We start from the raw sequence: 26,888 nt of genomic DNA, 5'->3' as shown, positions 1-26,888 counted from the left end.
GATTCAAGTGGAATAATGCAGAAGACGCAAGACCCCGCTTTCCTACAAATGTCACAAATGTTAACGTAGCCCAAGACTACTTCTGAGCTACTTTTGCTATATCGTATAGTTCATTTAAAGCCAGATCTGTGAATGACAGCGCAATGAAGGCTTTAACTCTTCCCACTCTGTGGAGGCATTTCTGGATTGGGAAGGACATCCATTACATTGGCTATCATTCTTCTCTTTGTATCATCTGAAAATCTGATCAGTGTCCTTCCCATGGCCTCAATCATTAACCAAAATGCTGAAAAAGATATAACCACAAGGGAGCCTATCATTATGCCTTTGAATCATCCTGTTCTTTTCAGTAACAATCTACTTCCTAATGATCCTGGGGCGTGGCTGCTTACACATGTGCCTATTTCCAAATCTGATTCAAAGGACTTCTGTTAAATAGTTTGATCAAATAAGAATATCTAAGTCATCCTCTTAATACAGTAATCCCATTATGAAATCTTAGTATCAGTGTTAAGCAGATTCTTTACTTCTTCCAGTCCGCTGTCACTACCCTACTGTTAATGACTCAGATTTCTGACAGTCTGTCACCCCATATACCAATTTTAGGTACCCCTGATTGTACTTTTTCTGGTCCAGTAGATAAAATCACTTATCAACAGTAAATGTTCTCTTAAAATTTCATTACATTGTTGCCTTTTCAATTTCATTTTATTTATCTTCATTCTTAAGATGATTCTCTTTGACGGGGAAGAATCTGACATCTAGTAGGCTTACTGAGCCTATTTTCTGTTGATTTTATACCTGCGACCCTAAGGAGTAGGCCTCAGCCCCCTGGCTTCTCCAGCGAGATCAAAGTTTTGAGGCTCACAGTAACACTTCAACACCCAGTTTACACTCTTCTTTGAAATCATGATATGACTTTAAAGATGAATTCAGACCACTCTCTGCTCTCTTCTGATAGCAGAAGATGACCCGGAAGGCAGGAAGGTGATGGTGCCAGCTGGAGGGCATGGGGTTTCTTTTTGAGGTGATGGAATATTCTAAGACTGACTGTGGTTATGGCTGCACATTATCTGTGAATAAATGGAAAACCACTGAATGACACACTTTAAAGGGGAGAATTACATGATATGGGTTATGTCTCAATAAAAATGTTTAAAAATGAGGAAGGAGGAGCAAGGAAGCAGAAAGCTACTTAGGGTATTTCTGAGATGAAGAGCCACCCGAGTTCACATGCGAAGCCTTCTTCTTCCTCTCCTGAGGTGACACTGTCACCTCCGCTACAGGTGGGGGGGACACACGTGTGGAATTCCCTCATCTGCTGACTGCATTTATCACCCATTCTGATCCTCCCTGCTTCTGTACTCCAGCCTTCTCAGGAACTCACCCTGTGATCTCATTTGCTTCTCATGTAGTCAGCTCCCCTCCCACTTGATTTTTTTCCTCCCATCAGTTTTAAATATGATGAAGACCCCCATGAACAAAACCAAATACACTCCCTTGACTCCGTAAGCCTCTCCCAGCCACTGCCCACCATCATGACGCCTCTCAGAACACCTGCCGGGTTTGCTGGAGTCCCCGCCCCTTCCCTCTTCGCTCTCCGGCCCAATCACATGTGGCTCCTTACTTCACAGCTCTTAGCCTTCAGTCTCCACTCCATGTGAGCTCCTGGCAGCGCTGTAGTTGCTGATGACACCCTTCCTTTAAAACCGCTCCTCCCTTGTCCTCTGTGACTCAACCACCACCCGAATTTTTTCCTTCCTGCCTCCCTGGTTGCTTCTCAGGTCTCCTTTTTGGCCCGTCCTCCCTGGCTAGACCATTTACATATTGGGAATTCCTCAAGGCAGAGTACAAGGCCTCTTCTCAGTCCATCATGACCTCACCCACACCCACAGCTTTAATTAACACCCCGATGCCGATGCCTCAGATTCCCATCTCTGATCCAGTTCTCTCACTAATATGTTCAGCAGCCCACTCGAAATGTCTCCACTTGGACGCCCCAAGGTACCTCAAACCTCACACATGCAAAACAACGCATGATCTCGCTCCAATGCTGGTATTCTTCCCTGTTCCCTATTTCAGGGAACGGAACCACTACAGATGTATGTTGCACTGGCTAAAAAGTTTGTTTTTTCCCCGAAAGATGGCTCTAGTAGCGCTTTGTTGTCTTTAACTTTATTTGAAACAATTTTGTTAGATTGTATTGGGACAGCTACCCTATCAGATAGTGTGCATTTAAGAAACATCAAAACTGGTGAGTTTTTGTGTAGCCATTCCAATACTGAAGATGGAAGAAAACACGCAACATTTTGGCATGTTATGCTTTATTATTTCAAGAAACATAAAAATGTGACTGAAATGCAAAAAATAAAAAGATCTGTGCGGTGTATGGAGAAGGTGTGTGACTGATGGCATGTGTCAGAAGGGATTTGTGATGTTTCATGCTGGAGATTTCTCGCTCCACGGTCCAGTGGACCAGTTGAAGTTGACAGTGACCAAATCAAGACATTAATTGAGAACAATCAACATTGAACCATGCGGGAGACAGTCGACATACTCAAAATATCCAAATCGATAGTTATTGGTGAAATTGAAAATATGTCTTTTGTTTTACGGGAAAAAAACATACAGGCTATTTGGCCAACCCAATACAGATCAGAAACTTAGGAATTATCCTTAACTCCTCTTCACCCTGCCCCGACGTCCACTTCATCACCGAGTCTCCCTAATTCACCCATTTACCCCCCACCCCCCACATCACTACCCAAGTCAGAGTCACCGTAACTACAACCTAGCTGGTCTACTAAGTAGCCTACTGACTGTTTCCTGGAATCCCTTACAAACCATTCTCCGTATCAAACCTACAATGATCTTTTTATAACACAAATATGATCGTCATTCCCTCTGCTAGGCTTCAATTACCGACTGCTCTTACGATGGAGACAACTCCTTCTCAACACGGCCTGTAGAAGCACGCACGGCCGGACCCGGCCTCTCTGACCTTACCCTGCACCGTAACCTCTCCCCTAGTACCCACACGCTAACGCCCCGGCACACGGGTCCCCTTTCAGAGTCCGTGCGCATGTGGCGGCCTACGCTTGGGGTGTCCTGTGTGCCCGTACCATGCCCCACCTCCTGACCAGCTCCTATTCTTCCTGCAACGCTCAGGGTAGTGATCACGTCCTCAGAGAAGCCTTTCTAGGTAAATTCTATCATACATTCTCCTACCACCATGCACTTCTTCACGGCATCTCTCCAGTTGTATGCAATGCTGCGGTTCCTTCTGATTCCCAACTGATGTCTGTTTCCTTCTACATTCTAGTAGGAGACCAGTGCTTGCAGGTGCTCCATACATGCTTGATGAGTGGTTGAACATCAGCACACCTGATCACTCAGATATAAAATCCAGATGAAAACTGGATGTAAAGAAATATGCAACACCATAAAGTCAAGGATTTCCCCCTGAAATGTAGCGCTGATATAGGGACCTGAAGGAAGAACACCTTGAAATCTCTCACGAAGCAAGTTAAAGGTAGAGACCTGAACGAGTTAAGTGGTGAGCAAGGAACCTCCTTTTCTGCCTCTGGGGAGGGCGAGAAGGATACTTCCATTTTTCACTTGCTCTATTTCAGATTTGTCTGAATGTTAAACAATTTACTTTTTCCTACTTGTTTTTTAAAATATTTTATTTATTTATTTTTAGAGAGAGGGGACGGGAGGGAGAAAAAGAGGGAGAGAAACATCAATGTGTGGTTGCCTCTCACACACCCCCAACTGGGGACCCAGCCCGCAACCCAGGCATGTGCCCTGACTGGGAATCGAATGGGTGACTCTTTGGCTCGCAGGCCGGCACTCAGTCCGCTGACCCACACCAGCCGGGGCCACATTTTCCTGTTTTAAAGAGCAAAACGATAAAGAGAATGAGATAAACAGATTAAAGTGTTCACTATGTTGGAGTGACCTCATTTCTGCTTCTGTCTCATCCCCAAGAGACAGCCCCCTCACAATTTTAAAACTTCTAACAAATAGTTAAGTATATGTCTATATATTTAAGTAGGTCTACCAACCACTCCTTACACAATGCAAAACAAAAAGCTAAAGACTGGAATGGGTCTTAACATAGCGAAAAGCCTGACTCAAACTATCCAGAAATAGATAACAGCACTGGGGACAAGAGATGTCCAAACCTGGTCGTTTCCATGGTTAGTTTCTGTCTACACAATCAGCAGCATAATAGAAAAGAAAAACTAAAATTCATCAACTTTATTTTTAGCAGTCTTGATAAGTGAGATTAAATTCACATTTCAAATGATGACTTTTAAGTTTATAAATATTTCAAAAATTTCTGTTCCCCATTACATGAACAATTACAAGTTTGATTAAACAAAGCTTTAAAAACTGTCCAACTATTACTAAAAGATGATCAGAAAAGCTTAAGAAGTATTCCACCAGAAAAGGCAATGCAGTAAGTACTTATGGAAGGGTGCCACACACAGAACAAATAAGTCTGAGCTCCTTGCTTCGATCTGATTTGGTTCCCTTCACATTAGTGACCCTGCCCAGGCCCCCATCTCTGGCTCTTCGACCACATCTTCCTTAGACCACATCTTCCTTATCGGTCACCTCCTTGGCCTGTCCCCTCACACCTACTGAGTCAGCCATTCACACCTACAGCTCCTCCTACCACTGTACCCTTTCCAAGCTGCTGAGATCATCATGTCACCGAACCCACCGGGCCCCGAAGACCACGCTACCTGTCCTGCTAAGAGGGCAGATCTCAGAGCTCCCTGTGCTCGCAGCTCCCGGCCTCCGCTCCCCTAACGAACCTTTCCCGACCCTCTCCCCCGCCCGGGCTCCCGGGGCTTGCAGGGCGCTGAGCACTGCGGAAAGTGGCATGCCTGGGCACCCTCGGGGCACTGAAGCGCCTACTGTTCGATGCCTTCAGTCCAGTCCAAAACACTCCTTCACCCTGGGCTGACTTAAAACCAGTAACTCCTAGTAGCAAATACTTCAGTTGTTCCGCTTCCCTCACCATACTTTATTCTCTCCCTCTCCCTCTCTGCTCTGTACTGGAACACCTACCTTCACTGCTTCTATACTGAGACAGACTTCTTAACAAAAACACCTCCAGCTTCTTCCATCCATCTTGACGTATTTCTGTAACCCTCTGTCTCAACCCTGGAGACACACCAGGATCACCCGGGAGGCTTTAAAAAGTGAACAGTAACAGACTACTGACCTCATGTGCCTCCTGACAGGGCACAGCATCATTGCCATGGTTTTTTTTTTGTTGCCAAAAAGGCATCACCTGCATTGAATCGCGAAGAAACATCAGCCAAATGCAATTTAAGGGACATTCTACAGAAAACTGGCCGGTACTTCCCAAATGTGCAAAGGGCATGAAAGCCAAGGACTGAGAAGCTGTCCCAGAGGAAAGGAGGCTAAGGAGAGGTCACAACTAAACGCAACGTGCTGTCCTGAACTGATCCTGGTCCAAAAAAAGGGCACTAGCAGGAAAACTGCTGAAATCTGAAAAAAGCTCTGTGGATTAGTTAATAGTATTACGTCAATGTTTTTACTGATTTTGATCACTTTACTGTGATTATGTAAAATGTGAAGTTGGGTGAAGGCATTCTTTTTCAACCATTTTGTAAGTATAAAAAAGTCCATTAATCCTCATATTTTGCTTTTCCTTCACAGGTAAGAAGCATCCCCCCTTAGCTGCCAGGCTGGATACTGGTCCTGCCTCAGTCCCCCACCCCCGTGCAGTGGGGCCAGCCTTGCGGCCTCATGGAAGCTTGCCTGGCCAGATGACTGCTGAGACCCATCCCATTTTTTAAGATCTCAAATTCCATATAAGGGTCCTCCCAAGTCCCTTGGGCTGCCATCTCCTTACACTCTGGCCCCAGACCTCTCTGTCTCTTCTCAAGCCACCCTGAAGCCCGAACACTCCCGCCCCGCCCCCTCCACGCTCAGGCCCCTGCGTCCATGAGCCCTCCCCTCACTCCCGACCCTCCCCCTCAGATGGGATGGGACGCCAGTGCAGTTGTGACCTTCTTTCAGGCCCTGGCCTTGCAGCTTTGCATCTTCTCACCTGCAACTCCCATGTCCCCAGGACGCATACTCAAGGGCTTTGCAAAGGGCTGGCTTCCACCTCCTCGTGCCCTCCTCACTGCAGTGGCTGAGCTGGTGACTCACACGTGGCCTGACTCCATGTTTTGTTAACTGAGTGAACTGTCTAGGACGTTTCATCCAAGACAGAGGCTACACTCGCGTGGTCAGGGAGCCTCACGCCACGTTTCATGGGCACAGGCTCCCAACAGGAGAACCGTGGGAAAGGAGTCCCCCACAGCACGTCCGCTCGCTCGGCTGCAGAATGAAGTGCAGCGTGCCTCACCAGCTTGCCCACTGCTGCATCCTCCAGGTGAGTGGCTTTGGGGCCGTGGTTACCCCTGTGTGGTTGTACTGAACAGCCAGAGTGGGAGTTTGGGGACACCCACTAGAGGAGAGTCACAGAGAAGAGTCTGGGGCTTGGCAGAGCTTCTGAGTCAAGGCTCCGAGTTGTGAGGCATCATTTCCAACTGCCAGGGGTGCCAGGGGCATTAATCCTACGCCTCGAAGCCTCACTGACTTCCACATACCACCGATCGTTAATTAATATCTTTTAAAACTATCTTTAAATTTGACTATTTCAGTTACAGGGTCAACTTAAGCAGTAACCACTGTTCCAAAATTCGCACCTAATACTCATCGCACTATAGTAACAACATCAGAACTATACTTCTCTCACTCCCAGGGGAAGGAGACAAGTCATCACTTCAAATTTCTAAGGGTGGTCTCCATGACAACTTATTCAACTAGAACTAAGGCTGTGAGACTTTCCACTGCCTGCTTTCCCATTAAAAAATATGAGGTGGAAAAGTAAGTAATTAGCAAGCCAAACATTGCTGGAAACGGCCTATTTCACGACTTCCAAAAATGCAGGCTCCGTATTACATCTCTCACCTGACCCCACCACTGCACTGTTTTACCGCTCTCAGCGGCAGCTGCTCAGACACACGGCAGTGATGCAGAAACAGCAATCTGGGAAGACTACAGGAGATCCTCCCTTCTCCCTGGTGCCGCCAGGCCGCGTCCCTGATGGGCTCCTTGTCCTCCTCACACACTCCTCCTCGGGGCCCAACAAGGCCCAGCTACTCAGTAGATCCCAAAGTGGCCTTGTGGTGGCAAGCGATAGGTGACAACGTGGCTACTCAGATGGAGGTACAGGGTTGTGTCTGGTGGGACCTAAGACTGGGCCTGCCCACTCTCTCACCCCCAATTTTTAATAGACAAAATTACTCGTAAAACCTGACCTTAATAATATAAAGCACACTTAAAGACAAACAAGGGTGAAGTGGTTAAAGTGTAGATGTGACTAATCAGAAATTAAAAGGCAAATATGTAACCTTAGAAAAGATATTCTTACTTCATAATAATAATTAACTTAAATTGATAGACCATGTTTTCCGTCCTATCCGAGGCAAAGACTTCTGAAAGATACACCGGTGGGAGAAAAATAAATTGGTACAACTTTACTGTAGAGGAATTTGGCAAAATGTAAAAAAAAAACAATTATCCCACCGACCTGGTTAAACCATGGGGTACCCACAGAATGGAAGACAACAGCAAGCCTTAAGATAATTAAGTACATCCACACTGACATGCAAAGATGTCAATATTAAAATTAAAAAGCCCCGACTGTTGTGGCTCAGTGCGTTGAACATCATCTTGCAAACTGAAAGGTCGCTGGTTTGATTCCAGTCAGGGCACACGACTGGTTTGTGGGTCCGGTCCCTCCCTGGTTGGGGGTGTGTGAGAGGCAACCAATCGATGTTTCTCTCTAAAAATAAATAAATATTTTTAAAAAAATTTAAAGGAAACCAGGTTATCTAACAGCATGTTCCCATGTTCATGTACTTATTTGCCCTAGAGAGGAAGGGCAGGAGATGGAATGTGGACGAGACTCTGTAAGGATATCCCACCGTGTTAACAGCAGTAACTTCATGTGGTAGTGGAATTAAGATGAGCTATATATTTTCTTTATACTCAACTGTATTTTCTGAAAATTTTAGATAGATAAATATAGAAATCAATGAAAACTATCAGGCTTATGAAGGAAGCACAGAGCGCTCGCGCACGCGCACACACACACACACACACACACACACAACACCCCCCCCCCCCCCGCATTACCTAGCACTCATGGAAAGAGAACAAGGGAAAAATTGCGCATTTCAGCCTCCTCTCCCCGCACCAAGTGATTTCAAATAAACAGGACTTTGACAAACAGGTGCTGAAGGGAGAGGTTTGGAGCCAGAGATAAAAAGACAACATTTCTTAAACCAGTCAGTCAGGAAGAGAAAGCCCAATTCTGGGGCAGAGAAAACAGCTTTGGAATTGGAATGTTAAGGCGGAAGTGATGCCGCAGCCCAGAATCACAGCATCTCAGGTGCTGAGAGATGCCAGCAATGTTTAAATGCTTTGGGGGCCCATCGCTATCCTACTCCTGCCTGCCACCATTTTTTAAAAGTATAAACCCTGTACAGAACCCCAATATACAGAATAAAGTAAAAATAAAAAAGTGAATAAAAGGAGGAAGAGTACCTGAAACTACGGTCTACCTGCTTCTCTAGAGCACTCTTTGCACCTAAGTGGAACATTAAGTTTAAAGCAAAACACATACTTGCCCTGCTCCCCGCCTCCCCCTTTCAAAACAAAGTAAGAATCCCTGCTATCTCTCTCATCAGAAGTATCAAGTTTCTCCAGATAAGCAGGTCGCAAACTTTTTGTGGGTCATATGGTCTCTGCCACAACTATTCAGCTCTTGCCACTGCAGCAGGAAAGCAGCCACAGACCACAGGTCAATGAACGGGCATGGCTGTGTTCCAATAAAACTTTATTTACAAAGCCAGGTAATGGGCTGACCTGGGCCACAGCTTATTGACCCATGCCCGGGAAATATTTGGTGGGCAGAGAAAATAGGCCACAGGGTCTGTGACCCTGGGGTTCACGGTAGACAGCCACCAAACCTCTCAATTCTCCCTCGGAAATTGACTCTCTCACATCCTGCTTCTCCTCCTCCTCACCCTCCAGCATTCCTTGCCATCAGAGTTGTCTCAACAAGTTCAGCTTCAGCCATTATTATATGAGTCTTTCCAGACGCACTCCCAACCTGATCCCATCTCTGACGCTGAAACACTGCTAATGGGAATGTAAAATGGACAGCAACCCTAAAAGTTTGGTGTTTTATAAAACGGAACATCTGCTTACCACATGACTCAAGAGAGCATTCTTAGGCATTTGTCCCACAGAAAGGAAAACTTAAGTTCACACAAAACCGGTATAAAAATGTTCAGAGCAGCTTTATCTGTAATAGCCTAGATGTGCATCATCGGGCGAACGGTTAAACGCACGGTGGTACAACCACAGCATGGAATACTACTCAGCCGCCAAAAGGGATTACTGATACTCACACGACTTGCATGGGTCTCACGGGAACTAAGTGGAGTGAAAAAAACCAATCCACTTATAAAACATTCTTGAAATAACACAATTACAGATTTAGAAAACAGATCAGTGGTTGCCAGCAAGGGTTAGGAAGAGGGGGAGAGGAAGCAGGTGTGGCTATAAAGGGATAGCAAGAGGGGCCTTGTGGTGATGGAACAGCTGAATCTTGACTGTGCTGGTGGTTACAAAGAAACCACATAGCTATACATGTGATAGAACTGTGCATGGCCCCACACACACTCACACGCATACATGTATAAAACTGGTGAAATCTGGATACGGCCTGTGGGCTGTACCAGTGTGAATTTCCTGGTCTTGCTATTGTATGTAGCTACGTGCGACGTTCCCATTGAGGGAAACTGGGTAAAAGGTACCAGGCTCTCCCTGTGTACTTTTGTACATCTTCCTATGAATTAGTAATTACTTAAAAATAAAGATTTAAAGCAACAAAACAACAGATTTCTTCTGCGCTCTTTATATGTTTAGGCTGTATGAGAGTAAGGATCTTTTCAATCCACCACAACCTACACCTTCAGCGTCACTCCCCCCCATTCACTTACATCCAACCGCCCCTGTAAAGCCACTCTGAACTTGTCACTACTTTTCTGAATATGCCAGAGTGTGTGGTTTCACGTTCCACTCCCTCTCATTCTTTGCCTACTGAACATCTTAAAAACCGGATCAAATGTCACTTCAAACTTAATGCTATCTCTGAAGAGGTAGTGACTGCTTCATTCTTTTGGGTCCACAGAATTTCATGGATACTTCCAAGTACCTCTATACTATATTATATTATTTACATACTTATTTTATCTCCTAGGTTATAAACTCCTTAAAAACAGAGAGAAAAACCGATCCATGTGCCCATCTATCTGCCCAAATATACAAGTGCACTAAAATGTCCCTGCGTTCAATCAAATTGAGAATCTTTAAAAAAAGATCACAATGAAATTACTTCCATGGTCACCTTCTGCATAAAACTGTCTTGCTATATGCCATACACATGAATGTGGCATAATAAAATTCCCATAATTGAGGTGGGCACCACTGTTTATAAAGTCATCCTTTTCAGAAACAATTTTGAAATGATTAAGCAGGATTTTCCATGTTTCTGTCCATCATTAGTTTATATAATCAAATTTACTATAACTCACACATAAGTATTTATTATTGAGAAATGCCTCAAAGGACCCAAATATTTCTGGGGTGGGGGTTTAAGTCCATTTATTATTTTGTCTTATATTTTACTTTTCTTTTGAGTTTCTTCATACCTATGTTTTAGCAAGACTCATTTTAAACAAAAGCCCTCTGAATATGTACTAATCTATATGTACTGCCTTAAATATCAATTCATCTTCAAAAAGCTATTAGATGACCTCAGTGAAAAAGGAAGTTCTTAAATCAAAGTAAATTAAGATCAAGAATGTGAGATGAAATCTAGAAGTAACTTGAGTAATACTGTCCATGCCAAATATTTGATAATGACAGCAATTCTATTATCACTGTAATTCTGATATTAACTTTCAAAAAAAAAAAAAAAGATCCTATACACATATACACACGTATGCACACATGCACAACTTTATTAAAGAAAATGTCTGACTATTCTTCTAAGCTGAAAGATCATGGACTAAGAAAAACCTATTAATAACCTCCTGGTGTCAAAGATTACTCTCAACAAGTTTAGTAACCATGAGTCACTGTTAAATGGCCATGCTATGAAAAGATCCTCCCTTCCCCCTCTTAAGTATGCCCGCAAACTTATTCCTCCCCTGAAATGAGTGAATACAGCCATTCAACACTGTGAACACCCTCATTCAGTGAGGAAGGGAACCAAGTGTATGCCGAGAGAGGCAGCCATACCTTCTTTATATAGCGTGCAGTGGGCAAAGGGTGTATAAATAGTCACTTCGTACACCAGGCCTATGTGGCCGTCAGCAGTGGAAGAACAAATTCCACCCCACCCCACTCCACTCCCATGCCCCAGTCACCTAAAAATAAGAATGCTAAGATAAACCATTTTTCCTCTAAAGGTGTGAGGGAAGTGGTTTTCAAATTATTTTAAAAAGGTGTGACATGGTTCCTAAGGGACTAATCTATTTGTATTACACACAATTCTTAATATGGCAATTGTATACCACATAAAACAAATAAAAGTACAAACATTACAAGTAAGGGAGTAAGCACTCAAATGTTCTATTTATCATTTGTCTATAACATCACAGGAAATGAATGAGAAAATGACTATGGATATAATAAATAAAGCAGAAATGGGCATTATTTTTACCATGGGTTTGGCAGAGTTAGGAATGAATACCATCTTAGACTCTAATATGATGGGTTACCTAGGAAAAAAAAATTTTTTTTTAAAATGTGGACTGAGAATAATAACAACAGGAAGCTCTTCTACCTCAAAATAAGATGGAGGCACCTTGCAAAACACAGTGTTGTATCAACGTAAGGATGAATCAGCCATGCAAGCTTGCGTTCCTTCTGCAAGACCTGGGTGGTGCTCTAGCCACACCGACACACATCCAGAGACAGGAGGCTTGCTGTCTACCAAGGAAGCCAACATCCACCTATTATTTTTCCTAATATCAAGATGAAAGTGGACTCCCCGCTTTACTTCCATTCGTAGCTCTTAATTCTATCTCCTACCACTGTCTGCAACCTTTCCTCTCCTCCTAGTAGGTGATCCCCTAAAAACATTTTACTAAGAAGTCTAGGGCTCAAATTTTGTTCTCTACTTCATATCTCCAAATCTCTCCATTATTTCTCAAGGCAGACTTTTGGATTTCTGCACCAGCCTGGTCACGCTCCTCTCAACCCACTCTAGCTCCTCAAGTATGGACTTGTCTACACAGAGAAGACGATCACTTTGAATTTAAGTAGTGTATTTTCTACTGCATCCACCTATGCTTTCAACAGACTTCCTGGGGGCCTCATTACACTGTCTATTCTCAGGGCCAACTCCTGTGCTTTCCAAGCCACCTGTATCTCAGACGGCACATGGGTAGTCTCTTCTCTCTTTACTGAATCGTAACTGACATAAAACGAACCACACATATTTAAAGAGCACGCCTTGGTAAGTTTGGACTGGCTGACACATCCCTGACTCATCCAAATGGGGAACGTTTCCATCAGCACCAAGGCTCTTCTGTGGTCCACCTACTCCATCAACCCCGTTCTAACCCCGCACGTCCCTCCAAACCCAAAGCAACTACGGATCTGCTTTCTGTCATAGTGGTTTCCATAGGTTTTGTATAAATAGAACCATACATTATATGCTCTTTGTAGTCTGGCTTGTTTCACGCAACATTTAATTATTTGAGATTCATTCGCGCTGCTGTGTGTAGCAACAGTGCATCCTTTTTTATTGCTGAGTAGTACTCTGAACTGTTGGCGTACTCCAACTAGTTTATTTACACACCTGGGCTCTTTCCTGCTCTGGACGATTACAAATAGCGCTGCTATTAACACTTACGTGCCAGCCTCTGTAGGAATATATATATATATATATACATATCTTGTTCTGTTGGTAAGTGCCTAGGAGTGAAACGGCCAGATGTAAGTTTAGCTTTTAAAGAAACTGCCAACCTTTTTCCAAAGTGGCTGCATCACCGTAGAGTCCCAGCAGCAGTTCCGGCTGCTCTGCATCATCTCTAGCATTTGGTCTGGCCAGCATTTTCAATTCTAGCCGTTCTGCCGGTGTGCAGTGGTAACCCAACATATTTCCACTTGGAAGATACCAGGGCCGACAGAGCAGACCTCTTGAGAAGGGCCATTTATGTCACTGCACCTGTGGGCGGGAGCACTAAAGGGGACGTGCTTGGCCACCGTCATAAAACTCAGAGCACACCTGGCTATCATGCCCCCTATCAGTCACCAACTCAGCATACCCTAATCCCCGTCTGATCCTATTTAGTAGAAGAGTTCAGAAGAATCCTAAGGTGACAGCGTTTCATGTTAACTCTGCTTTGTACTCCATTTTCCATAAATACAAACAGCTATTGAGCCCTGTCTGTGGAAGGCTTATATTCTAACAGGGGGAGGAAACATTGAAGATACCACGAAGTATATTAAAAATGTTAACTGCCACACAGGACAATACAAAAGAACAAGATCAGGGGGAGCAGGAATGCCAGAGGGCAGGGGTGCATCTGAACAGGGGTTGTTGGGTCAAGAGTGATGCTGAGCAAACCCTCGAAAGCAGTAAGGTGTGGGCCCAGCAGGGAGCTGAGGGAACAACATTCCAGGCGAAGGGAACTGTCAAATGCAAGGACCTGAAGACAAGAGTGTGACCGGAGTGCGTAAAAGAGGAAGCTGGTCTGGGGGGAGCACAAAGAGAAGGGACCACGGAAGCCATGGGCTAGGGTCGCATTTACTTTTCGGTAAAAGGGCCGACCGTAAATATTTTACCCTTTTCAGGCCACACAAGGTTGCACGTTCTTCTTTGCTTTTTAAAACCAACCCTTTAGAAATGGAGAAACGATTCCCAGCTCGTGAGCCCTACGACACCACGAGTGGGCAGGATTCGGGCTACAGACGCTAGCCCGAGCCCTCGTAAGGACGTCCACTTTACACTGAGGAAAACACCACGTGACTCATGTTTTAGAAGAAAGAATCACTACCGCTGGAGGGGGCATGGGAGAGAGGCTGACCAGAGGTCACTGCAGTCACCAGCGGAGAGAGAATGACGGCTCAGACCAGGGTGGTAACTAGAAAAACGGGGAGAAGTGGTTAGAGTCAGGCTTTCTTTCCCCGCCAGATGCAGCAGACGGACCTGCGCTCCTAACTGGCCGTGGGGAGGGTGAGGGGAGTCATGACTGGTTTGAACAACTAGAAGGACGGAATCTCATTAACCGTTATGGGGAAAACAACAAGGAGATGTATAAAGTATGTGTTTGGTTCCAAAACAAAGTGGAATTCGTAGCCCTTAGGTCCTGCCACAACTTTAAGGCATTTTATTTATACTTCCAGAACTGCAGGCTCCTTTTTCTGTCAAGTTACAAGAAGATCCTGCATGATTTGAATAATGTTGCTTTAAGCTCAAAAATTGATTTGAGAAGAAATGGCACCTTAACTATATTTCATTTGATAACACAGACTAAGTATTCTATTGGCCTCTCAATAAGGTTTTACAATTTTTTTTTCATATACAATAGGTTCTTGTATACTTCCCGATCAAAGTATTCTCAGACATCTTTTGTTGCTATTATAAATGAAATACTTTTTAAAAGTTATAATTTCTAGATAACTTTGAGTGATATTTATAAAAGCTTATGAATTTCCTATTCATTTAGCAGCTCTAGTGAACTCTCGTCTGTTCACGGTTCTCTTGTTTTGTGAAGATATACGAATCTCCCAACATTATAATTTTCCCTCTTTATTCGCAACAGCTTTTATTTCTAAACCATTTCTTTATGCATTGGGTAGGATTTCCAGAGCAATGCTAAAGAAGTTGTAGTAAGCACTCTGGTTTTCATGAAACCTGTCAGTCTTTAGTATGCTGTCAAAGTGGTTTTTCATGGTTTTTAATTCAGTGATTAGGCTTTTATCTTTCCACTGTTTCCAGGTCTCAGTTCCCTCTCATCACCGCTTGAATTATCTACTACTCCCCGGGTTGTGCTCCAGGTTCCCAGTTGCGGGCATGTGATGCTTCTCTTCCTCTCTTTCTCCCTCCCTTCCCCTCTCTCTAAAAACAAATAAATAAAATTTAAAATAAAAAAATTTATTTTTCAAAAATTCAATTAGTTTTCTTTGCTTTGTTTGTCATAATAGCAGAGGTCTTTTTGTGCTTAGGTTTGCAGCAGGAGTTCCCGGCACTTTGGGTCAGATAAATCTTGGGGATGGTTGGGGAGGCTGTCCTATGTTTAGCAGCATGTCTGGCCTATACTAATTAGATGCCGTAGTGGCCTCCCTGTGTTATAAGCAACGATGTCCCGAAGCATTCTCTAATGTCCCCTTGGAGGGCAAAGCTGGCCCTGGTTGAAAGTCACTGGTCTTAGTCCAGTAGATGATAGGCATGCCATCAGAGACTGAGCTTGCTTTCTATCATTACAGGACTCATCTCCAATGTCACTTCCCCAATGAGACTTCCCCCATATAACCCACCTAACTTGGGGTCCTCCCCCTACCCACCACCACCCACACACGCACACATACACCTTCCACTAACTACCACAGATTTCAAAGTGTGGACCCCTTGGGGTCCGTGGGGTCAAAACTGTCTTCCTGTCAAAGTACCACATTATTTGCCCCTTTGCACTATATCATCATTTGCACTGATGGTCGGGACCCCTAAGCCAGAGTCAAGGCAGTGACACCGAACTATGCCAGCCATCACTGCAGTTTTTGTCACTATGCACTCAGTTAAAAAAGAAAAGGGCATGAAAAGGAGTAGAGCTGACTATTTGCCTTCAACGAACAGAGGCAAGTTGAGATGCCAGAACACAAAAAATAGGGAGGGGCTGAAATTCACCTAGAGAGGCAGAGGTCAGGTCCCAAAGGGCCTTGGGTGCCACTCAAGGAGTCTGCACTGAAGGGTTAAGGCAAGCGAGCCATTTTAGAAATCAGAAAGGTCCTGAGGACCTTCATCAAGTAGGGCTGGAAGTCAGAACCCGTTCACAGACCCGCCAGAAGCAGGGGCTCGCGCTACTTGGCGAGAGATGACGTCCCAGAGGAGGGCGGGGAGACGAGCTGGGGGTGGGCCAGGGTGCGGGCTGGGGTGGGTGGATGGGCAGGAGAAGATGCTCTCTATGGGGAACACAGAACCCAAAAGAAACGCAAACCGGGACTGATTAATTTTAAAAAATACTGTCCAACACATACCTTTTCTGCTTTTTTGTCAGAAATGTCTTGCTTCTCCAGAACAGCCATGCTCTCCTTCAGGTTCTTCACGATGTCTGCTGGGGATTTGTGAGACTTCCCAAACGGGAACGGCATGGCGGCCACGACAGAGGCCTCGTTGCGCTCCGCCTGCTTCACCTGGGGGCGCAGAACACGGCATGCGTCAGAGAAGGGTGCTGTCAACAGCAGACATACTCTCCAAATCCTAATTTGGGGAGAAAACCAGCGTTTGAGAAAGTAACTTTACGTGACTTTCAAAACCACTAGGACTGGGAAACCTACCAGGATACGCGAGAAACGGTGACACAGAGACACCTGAGCACGCACAACACGGTCACTTTTCAGAAGCCTTTCTGTCCCCCGTCTTCCGACCACCCATCTGAGGCCCGTGCGGGGGCTGACAGTGCAGGGGCTGCAGCTGCCACCCACAAGGCGGCGAGGTCTGCCAGGCCGAGGCTGAGCACTGAGTGCAGAACCGGCCTGGGTCTGTTTGGAGCCGAAGCGTCCCTCGCCCACACCCTCCACCTCCAGCCCACAGACCCCTCTCTTCTACGGCTGAGAGAACGGAGGCAGAAGGGCAGACCAGGAGCTCGGCCGAACAACACCAGCGACAGGCCCACCCTCCGGCCTCCCAGAGGCTTTTCCTCAGTGTTCTCGCTGTGCCCCCAACGCTCTGACGGGCACCCCCCCCCCCCCAGGGCCCTCCTACCTTCCTCTTCAGCCAGCCACAGGGTCTCGGAGCTGGAGAGAAGCCTGGAGAGCCCTGGACAAAGCTTCTGCCGGACCCTTAAACCCCCTAAGTGCCAGCTGCCACGCATACTCTTTCCACTGGGATACGACCATCTCCCACGAAGGGACTCCCTGCACAACACCCTGCAGAGAATGAACCTCGGGAAGTTCCCAATTTTTTGTGGGTAGCAGCAAACAAATTCCCACCGCATAAACCACAATATTACATCATGCAACAGGAGACAGCAGCTCTGCCCAGAACTCACCTTGAAAAAACCAAGTTACCAAGACAAACTTGGGGAACATGTCAGAAGTTTTTATTTCTTTCACTAAATAAAGTTACACTCGTCGGCATTAAACCTCTTATAAGACCCCAAAAGATAACACTTTTGAGAAGAACCTTACAGATCACTTAGATCAGTGGTTTTCAGAATGAGTTCCGAACTCCTATATTTAACTGCCCCAGGTGCCGACCCCACCTCTTCCAAACCAGAGGCGAATCTCAGATACCTCAACCCTGATTTCTTTTCCTCCCACAAAACATAAAATATGTCTGTTGCATAGCATTATAATATTTCTTTTGAACTCTAAGACTTCATTTGAAGAAAGTATTTGAATGTTTTTTCCTCAAGTTTGAGATACAGTGACCTACATAATCTGATTACAAAAATACATTCAGGGGGCAGCATGCAAATAAGTGCTAACGTTAAACCTACAATTAAGTCATGAAGAGGTATGTTATTTTGTGATATTTTGATATGATCTGTTCTGAGCACTCTCTATATCCAAATATCACCTCACCTTCTGCCAGCCTGTAAACCCTTTACAGTTTAAATTAAAACCACATCTTCATTAACCAAAGGGAAATGTCCTCAAACACAGGTTCTCAAAATTCAAAGATGCATAAATTCCCTTCCGAACATCTTTTCTTCTGAACAAGAAGTCTGGGTCAACCACAGGCAAGCTGCTCCCACGTGGCTGTTCTACATTCTCTCTCTGATTACCTGGCTAGATCCAAATCCTAGGCCGTTCCTTCCCACTACACCCTTATTTCTCACTTCTGTTTTCCGAGGCGGGTGAGGGGCAATGCAGGCTGATTTTCTCCATAAACGTGGTGGATTCGCACCATCAGCGCTCTGAAAATACCATCTTCCCTAGCTGTACTCTGCGACCAATGGCCGGGGCACCCCCGTCCGCGCTGGGTGGGGGGTGGGAACGCCACGGTATTTTGCAGGAAGTGTCACGGTGCTATGCAACGGAGATATTTTCAGCTCTGGCTCAGTGGTGGAAGAAGTGACTTTCCAGGGCAAAGGGGGTTTAAAAAGGTCCTGCCACACACACCACATGCTGGTCACAGCAGAAAAGAGCTGCGCCGCTGAAGAGAACACAGACGAGGAGACGCACGGCAATCACCCCTCGCCGTTAGCACACCGGCAGCCAAGATTCTGCAGAACCTGTAAGCTAGTAAGACTGCACTTTGAGAAAACACAGTGAGCAACGGGTACCCAAAACGAGGAGCGGTCACTCCTCGGCGGGATCCAGCCATGGTGCCGAGGCTCCTCGTGACACGCTCATGTTCGCCCTCTCCCTGTCCCCTCCCTCTCTCACCCTCCACACTTCACACATTCTTTTATGGTTTGTTGTTTTTAATGTAATTGAACTATAATTATTAAGTAAAAGATATAAATAATTTTATTACAAAACTTGTCAATAAGAACTACAAAGTTCTTACTTTACAGTATAATGAACAAATCCTCTCTTTCCTTTAAAGTCCTCAATTCACCAATTCTTACACAACTCAACTGTCCAAGATTTTGCAGGACAAAGACAGGGAAATAACTAAAACTGCCTCAGACTTTGGTTCTTATGTCTAAGTTTGCTATGTATTAAGCTTAAATATCTTATACTAATGTATGCCACTCAGTGATACAACCTTTAAAATAATTAACTGACAACATGGAAAAGTTTAAAATTAATGAGTGGCTCCTAAGTGATGACCAACAGGCAGACCACGCAGGTGCCTAGAACGTCGCTAAAAGGGTGCGGAGAGCAATGCCTTACAAAATAAAGCTCTTTGTAAACATGCTAGGTTAGTGCGCACAGAGCTCCTGAGCATGACTGTTACTGAACTTACACGTGCAAGAAAGAGAACACGAGCGGCCCAAGGCCAACGCTAAGACTGCTGTGGTGAACCTACGGACTGCCACACGAGCACGCTCAGAAAAGCCACGGAGGAGACACCAGAAACGATCAATCCAGAGCGGAGAGGCGGTACACTTCTGGGGAGAAGGAAAAGGGGGAAACCGGCATTTTCTTATTACAAGCCCTTTTTGTAACTATTGGCATCCTTCACTTATACACATGTATAGTTTTGATAAACAGAAAAACTAAGTTTAAAGAAATCAACGGGTAATACGAAGCAACCCATCCTTATTACATAAAAAGTCCTATCCATAAGACAACTGAATGGAAGGCCAAATGACAGAGAAAAGTGAGGCTCAAAAGTAAGGCTACCCGTTAACTTATCCTATTAATTGTGAAAGCTAGATAGAGCCAGTAGGATCAGCAGTGTTTTTCAAACTTTGATCACGATCTCTAAGTAAGAAATTCACTGAATTACACACATGTGTATGCACGTGCGCACACAAAACTATAACTGATATTTTCTACTGTATTCAACTTTATTTTTTTTAAATATGTATGACTGAACAGATCCATAAATCACTCACTGATTTTAGCAATTATAAAGAGGAACAAAAAGATCTGAAACCAAGTACAAACTTAGTTTTACGAAGAGGTTAGCTTCATTGTTTCAACTCTTGCTTCAGTCTAGTTTCAGTCCTTACTCACGAGAAACAGTTCACCCCCTTGTCAAACACCAAACGTCAACCCACAATGCTCAACGAGAGCAAAGGCATCGCTAAGGGACTCTTCAGCCCACACCGCTCTGTCCTGGGAGCAGGAGCCGAGGGAGAAGAGCCTTCCAAAGGGCCTGGTCCACCAACAAGCAATATATTATAAACGTGGTACCATTCAAAGTGCAGGACCTTGAAGGGTGTGCAACACACAGGTACGTGCCTGAGTTTTTGAACTAACAATCCCGAGAGTACGGGGATTCCCAGGCTGAAGGTAGCGATGGTTAGACAAGGGTTACCATGACCAAAAGACATCTTTCAACCTAACAATGCGCCTGCCTTTCTGATTTCCCCCTTCCCTCCTTTATCACCAGCAGTATTTCATTAGAAGTATTTGGGGGAATTTTAGGGAACAATAACAGCAAAACCCCACTGATGAAGGCCCTTCAATGACTTTTCCTTGACCTTAAAATAAAACCCAAGCTCCTTACCAGGGCCATCTAGGCTTTACACGTATGCTCACGGCACAACCAGCCCTCTGGCTTTCATTACAGACACCTGCCCACACTGAGATCCTTTCTGTTCCCCGAATATGCCACTCCTAAGCCTGGGCACCACACTTGCAAATACCGTAAAAACCTTAATTTTTAAGTCTAGATGGTGGATACATGGGTTTTTATTTTTACTCAACTTTTCTGTATGTTCAAATATTTTCCATAGCAGTATTTTAAAACTGCCTAAACTATGTTTTGGACATAACTGGTGTTCATTTAGAAAATGGACTAAAATACATATTGTAATTGAAAAAATTTACATAGCTTTTAAATACAACTAATTTCCCCCTGTCCTAGTCTCTACACCCCCGCGCCCCACAATTGGTTCATAATACACCTCAGCAGGACTCCTTGGGTTAAGCCAACCAAAATTCTGGATGCAACTGGGAGAAAGCCAGCCACTGTTAGGACTCTAAAGGGGCTTGGAAACCCACACCTACCTTCCTCACACTGGACGTAGGCATGCTCCTCAAGATAATCAGTGGTGTACGCTTTAATCCCAAAGAAAAAGAAGGCCTGCGGTGCAAATTTAACTTGAAAATTTGAGGGAGAAGTGGGGAGGGCAGCGGTGGAGAATAATTTACCATACTACTTTCAGTTTAAAATTGACATTTATGGAATTGCACGCTAAGTCTGCACAAAGAAACCTGCATGACCCTCCCACCGCACACCCCTTAGCTTTCAGGCACTGCTCTCCTCTAATTGTTTTCCTGGCTCTCCAAACGCTCCTTCTTTCTGCATTTAATTCAGTGACTCATCTTTCTGTCCTTCAAGGTCCCACCCTTGGCTGTCTCTTTACCCTATATTCTCTGAGTGATCTCATCTACGCATAGTGTCAGCGACCTGAAATCTACTTCCTGCCCCAACCAACTGGCCTACATGTCCAACGGCTACTCCTTACAGATAGATGTCCTCCAGGGAACGTGAACCTCACCCCAAACCCTGCTTCTGTTCCCATGTTGCCCCTGGAGAGTGAGCAGATCCAGGGTTCACCCCATCACAAAATTCAGTCATGATACCAGATTCTTTATGTCTGTCTTAATAATAACCCTTCCATATGTAATCAGTTCACAATTTTAGTCAACTCTATTTTCTAAATGTCTCTATCCCTACAAATAGCAAGTGTGCAGACCTTCACTATACTCCACACAGGGCAGTGGTTGTTGTCAGCGGGGCCAGTATCAGCTCTAGGGGATGTTTGGAAAATTTGGTTGTCAATGATTGTCACATTCACTGACCACTGAAATCATTATCTTTAAAAAAGCGTTGCTTTTTGTGTTCTTCACTTAAGCGCAGCCTTCTGCTAACTTCGATGTCCTTGTGGGCAGAGGGGGAGGTTGGGGGTCAGAATAATGATAGGCTATCTACTCCTGTATCTATGCTCATAACTGAGAGTTAAGTCTCTCACTTTTAAAACCTGGGTATGCTGTGTCTTGTGCAGAACTCAAACATTAAAGGCCCACCCAAGACAGAAGGTCACGGTCACCTGCAAGCCTGTGGAGACAACTGGTGTTGACCGTCTCGTGTGCACCCCCCTTTTTGTTCCTTACGCTCTGCATTTGTGGTCTCAGCACTAAGAGGCTACTCCTTTCTCCAGAACAGATGAAGACCAGATGATATCAGAAATGGTCACGTCCACCTTGGAAAGCACAAACATTTCAAGTCACTGCGCTGTAATACTCCTAGGAGTCCAAGTAGCTCCACCCCAAGAAAGTGCAGAAACCCACTCAGAAAACTCAGCAGAAAAGCAAGGTCTAACGCCATTAGAATGAGGACTGTTAGGCATGCCCTTCCTAGCCAGTCTGACTGCTTGTGGCGTGTGCTGCGTACTCCTCACCTGTACACTGACTAACACTGAAAAGCACTCAAGTGGCCGGTAAGCCGTTCATCAGAACATGCATTCAAATACCAACTGTGCCCTCACTAGTCGCCCCAAACGCAAGGCACGGAGAGTACCCGCTCTAAAGACAGCCTTCTGACGTGTGTGCAGTGGGTGTAAGTGTTAGAGACAATAATGAAAAGGTGCCGAATGAGAACACCTTCCTAGACAGCTGAGTTCACAGGCCTCGACATTAACGTGTTACGTCTGACTCATAAACTTGGTGGTCAAATGCAAAAACTACAAACAAACAAAAAACCCCCCACACAGTAAGACTGTTGCCTACAAGGACTACTAAGGTACTTAGTTAAGCAGTCACAGAAAGTGTGCAATTTCAAACAAGTGCTGAGCGTCTACAACATGCCAGGCGCTGTATCGGGCACACCAGACCGTCCACACAGGGCAGGGCCGCCACGTGAAGCACGGTAGTTGCCCCCAGGCTCAAACCCCACCTCACCCATGCCGAGGCTGACATACACCTTTCTAAGCGCCCTTTTGTCATCTCCAATGGAAGAGTTACCTTACAACTTAGTGTAAGAATTACACAAAGTTACAGTACACCTGCATAAATAAACCTGAATAAATAACAGCAAAGGATAGTCATGTGGAGTTTTTTTCCTTCTAAAATCTGATTCGTGACTACTATGTCCAGAACCAAACTGGGGTTTAAAAAAAAAAGCTATCTACGCAGGCTAACAATATAAAACGTGCTTTCGGAAGGTTAGGATACATGCTCTTCTTAGCTGCAATAAGATGCATTGACTTAGCTCCATGAAAATAAACCGTGAGTAGCTTTAGGAAGCAGCTGAATCTTTGGTTAAAGACCAAAGCCACCAAATACACAGCGCATCAACCACGTCCAAACCAAAACGAAGTGTCTGAGAGCACACAAGACTCTGGAGTGGGTTTTGCAAGTCTTGCTGAGGCTGATGATTTTCAGCCCTGGGTGCTCGGCAGGAGTCACCCCGACACTTTAACAGCCTAGACAGCAGCGGCATGCACAGCAGCGTCAGCTCCCGCACTCGGCCCTCCCCCTCATGAAGCGCCGTCTGCTCGGTCCCTCCCCCAGTGACTTCCCGTTTCACACCGATATTGGGTGTGTGTGTCAGGATTCAAGGCAGCGAGCCTCTTGACTCCAAATTCTACTCTTTGTATTTATTTGTCCAAGTATTCGAAATGGATGACATAAGTACGGTTTAATTATCAAACATGGTAACCACAAATACATTCACTGAGTGACTTTTTAAAAACACTGATTTAAAAACTCTGACTAAATAGGCAAAAGGCAATTTCTACAATCACTGTGAGTTAAACAAGGGTGAAGAAGGGCGCCCCCCCACCCAGTGACCCCTACCACTAAGAGATAAAAAACTGGCCCATACCCCTGCTTCATATGCTTCTGAGGCCCGTTATCGCTCATTATCGACAACCTGAGATCCTCTCCCATTAAATCTCACAAAGGTACTGCATGGAGAGCCAGGCTACGACACTGCATACTATTTTCTAGTCCCATCCAAGTCTCCCAAACACAAGCACAGGTCTGAGCGATTGTCAGCTTCTCCATCCACTCATCCTTTGGGAAAACGCCGTCTTAACTAAAACAGAGTTATTTTAGGTATATGCTCCCCCCCGCCCCGCCCCCAGCCAAACATGGAAGAAAAACACCCAGATGTTTTCAGAGACTTTAAATTCTTTTAACATTTTCAGAATTTAAAGGTGTGGGTGGGGGTAGAGTATTGTTAGTGGAACATTCTCCACGATCCTGGAGCTAAATGTACCTATCAGATATGTCACGTGGACTGTTAATTCCATTTTTGTAATCTAAAGTAGTAAATATTTCTTATGTGAACCTATCTTTAATAGTATTCCTATTAAATTTTTAGTGAAAAAAATCCCATTTTAAATTATTAGCTTTTGTTCTGAATTAAAGAATGAATACTTAATGAAATGGGCTTAGTAAACATATTTAGAAATAATTTCACTTTGCCTTCTTCTAAAATAGGATTTCTGTTAATCCTTAAAGTTTCTCTTACATTAAATATGGGAATGTTAAATTATGAAAATTGATGAAATATGTTCTAATGGTAAAATTCATTCTTTATTTGAGCAACAAAGCATGAAAGATACCTGTTTATAGGAAAGGGTTTTGCTTTAGTAGCTGATTTTTAGACAAGCCATTTTACATGATCTACATCAGCTCTTGTAAAAAAATAAAAATAAAAATAAAAGCTGTGTGTTCATTTCACAAACAGGAATCTAATGTTACACCTCGAACACTTACTGAGGAAATCGTTCCGCCACTGTCAAATTACACTGTGGTGATTTCAGCATACCACGGAGTCATTATGAAATTTGAAGACAAAAGTTACACTAATTAAGTATAGTAGAATATTTCAAGCTGCCTTAAATCCTTTCTGAAACAAGGCAAGGCATGTATAAACACCCACTCAATTCTAGAATTTACTTAAAGATATGGTTAGAAGTATTACCCAGACTGAACATAGCTAAGTTTAACTCTGAGAAGAATGTATCATGAGCTCTATGACTTCATGCTTGTAAGTTTAAACAAAGTTTAAAACTACTCCTTCATAGCTGAAATCAGTGGATCGATACAACTCATCAGTCGGCAGGGGGTCCCGGGACCACGGCAGACTGCTCTGTAACTATTTCAGCACAAATACTCTCAGGTCATACTGCGTCTTATTTCTAACGCGTTACTTACGTCCCTTCCCTTCTGTACAGTACGTGCCCAGCTTTTCTTTGCCTTAAGGGACCAGCGGGGTTGTCCTGGAATTCATATAAAACGGGTACAGGGAAAGAAACTCCTTGGCTTTCTCTCCACTACCTGACGCAGGAGTCACCAAATATTTGTCAGTTCTTCATCGTTATAAAAACTGAAGAACCAACCCCAGACCTGCCCACCTTGGAGAGCAGTTTTTCATAAATAATGACTGAACAAAGGGCTGCTCTGGCCACAGAAAGAGCACACAATGTTCTGTGCAGTTCCGTGTACCAGATACCAGGGCAGAGAAGCCAAGAAGACTGAGCGACTCAAGTGGATATCAGTCTGAGAGTCAAAACGTGAATATTCTTAACTTGTACCAAAGGCTTCCGCCAATTTGCCCTGCTATCAACAGCGCCAGGGCTGCCAGTTCCTTATCCAGTTCCTTCTCCGCTATCAGCACTAGGCTCTATTAACCCCTTCTTTGCTTTTGACTTTTTCCAATCTGTTCGAGTAAAAAAACGCTGCTTTCTTCACCTCCACCTCTTCCCACCCCCTCATCAATTCAATTCTTTTGATTTGAATCGCTATTGATGACAATGCACATGGCTTCATGCCTATTATCCACCTGTATTTCCTTAGTAAAATTATCTGTACATCTATACTGTTCATTAGTCTACTAGACTTGGAGTCTTTTTCTTATAAACCTGTATGCAGGATATTGTATAATTATGAATATTATCCCTTTGGCTGTTATTTTTTTCAAATATGCTCTCCTTGCCCTGGCTGGTGGCTCAGCTTGTTGGAGTGTTGCCCCCGCACACCAAAAAGTTGAGGGTTTGATCCTGGTCAGGGCACATACCTAGGCTGTAGGCTTGACCCCCAGTTGGGGCGCATATGGGAGGCAACCAAGAGATGTTTCTCACATTGGCGTATCTCCCCCCCCACCCCATGTGGCTGCTCTCTATGGAACAATCTGATTGACTGAAGTCTTCTCCACGTGTTCCATTGTGGGCCACATCTTCCCCCACTGCTTCCTACTGCATTTTGGGATATAGCTGCAGACTGAACAATTATTTCTATGAAATTGCTTCTGTTTAGATTCAGCACACAGTATGACACAAATTATGTCTTGGATCGTGACTCTGTTGTCCAGTGTATTATTAGCTTTCCCCGCCAGAACCCTGTCAACTACAACTCTGACCAGCAAGTCACACAGGTCTTCCTTGGCTCCCTGGTAAAGGCACAAACACAGAAGCTTTCCAGTTCAAGCCTGTTATGACTCTCTACTGTGTGTACAGTCATTTAAACAACCACAAGGCCACCAAGCCACCCAACTGCATTACCACGAGTAGTGACGGCTTACAGATTTGACCTCACGGCACACGTATATTCACACATTAAACATAAGTACCCTCCCCCACACAAAGTATCACCAAACAGCACTTACCCATACCATGTAAAATTACACTGACGCTCCCTATTCTCTGCCGTTCTACCTTAGTCCCCTGCACCGCACCTTCCCTTTACAAATGCTAGTCAGCCCACTAGGCTGATTCCACAATCAGCTGAGAGGATGGAACCTGCAGTTTGTAAAACAGATTTAAAATTAATTTGAGTAGCTCATTTATTAATGACAGCTATCTTATTACATTGCCGAACTTCTCAAAATATTTCAAGGCCAAAAGATTTTAGCACATGGTTTAAGACTTAAAATTATAGTTTCATATTACAAAGCAGTCTTCAGAAAC

General features: G+C 44.5%; 1 protein-coding gene across 1 annotated transcript in view; it reads right to left on the bottom strand.

Annotated features, from left to right (window-relative positions):
* Positions 1 to 26,888, bottom strand: part of CAB39 (calcium binding protein 39) — a 70,359-nt gene that overhangs the window by 23,550 nt on the left and 19,921 nt on the right. Inside the window, exon 2 of the mRNA XM_090284927.1 lies at positions 16,381 to 16,603. Coding sequence (XP_090141053.1) covers positions 16,381 to 16,494 — 114 coding nt within the window. The 5' untranslated portion in view covers positions 16,495 to 16,603. The remainder of the gene's footprint in view (positions 1 to 16,380; positions 16,604 to 26,888) is intronic.

This window comes from Furipterus horrens, unplaced genomic scaffold (genome assembly GCF_987537825.1).
Source record: "Furipterus horrens unplaced genomic scaffold, mFurHor1.1.pri manual_scaffold_1, whole genome shotgun sequence".
Classification (NCBI taxonomy): Eukaryota; Metazoa; Chordata; class Mammalia; order Chiroptera; family Furipteridae; genus Furipterus; species Furipterus horrens.
Note: the sequence above shows the minus strand (reverse complement) of the source record. Positions and strands in the feature narration are given on the sequence as shown.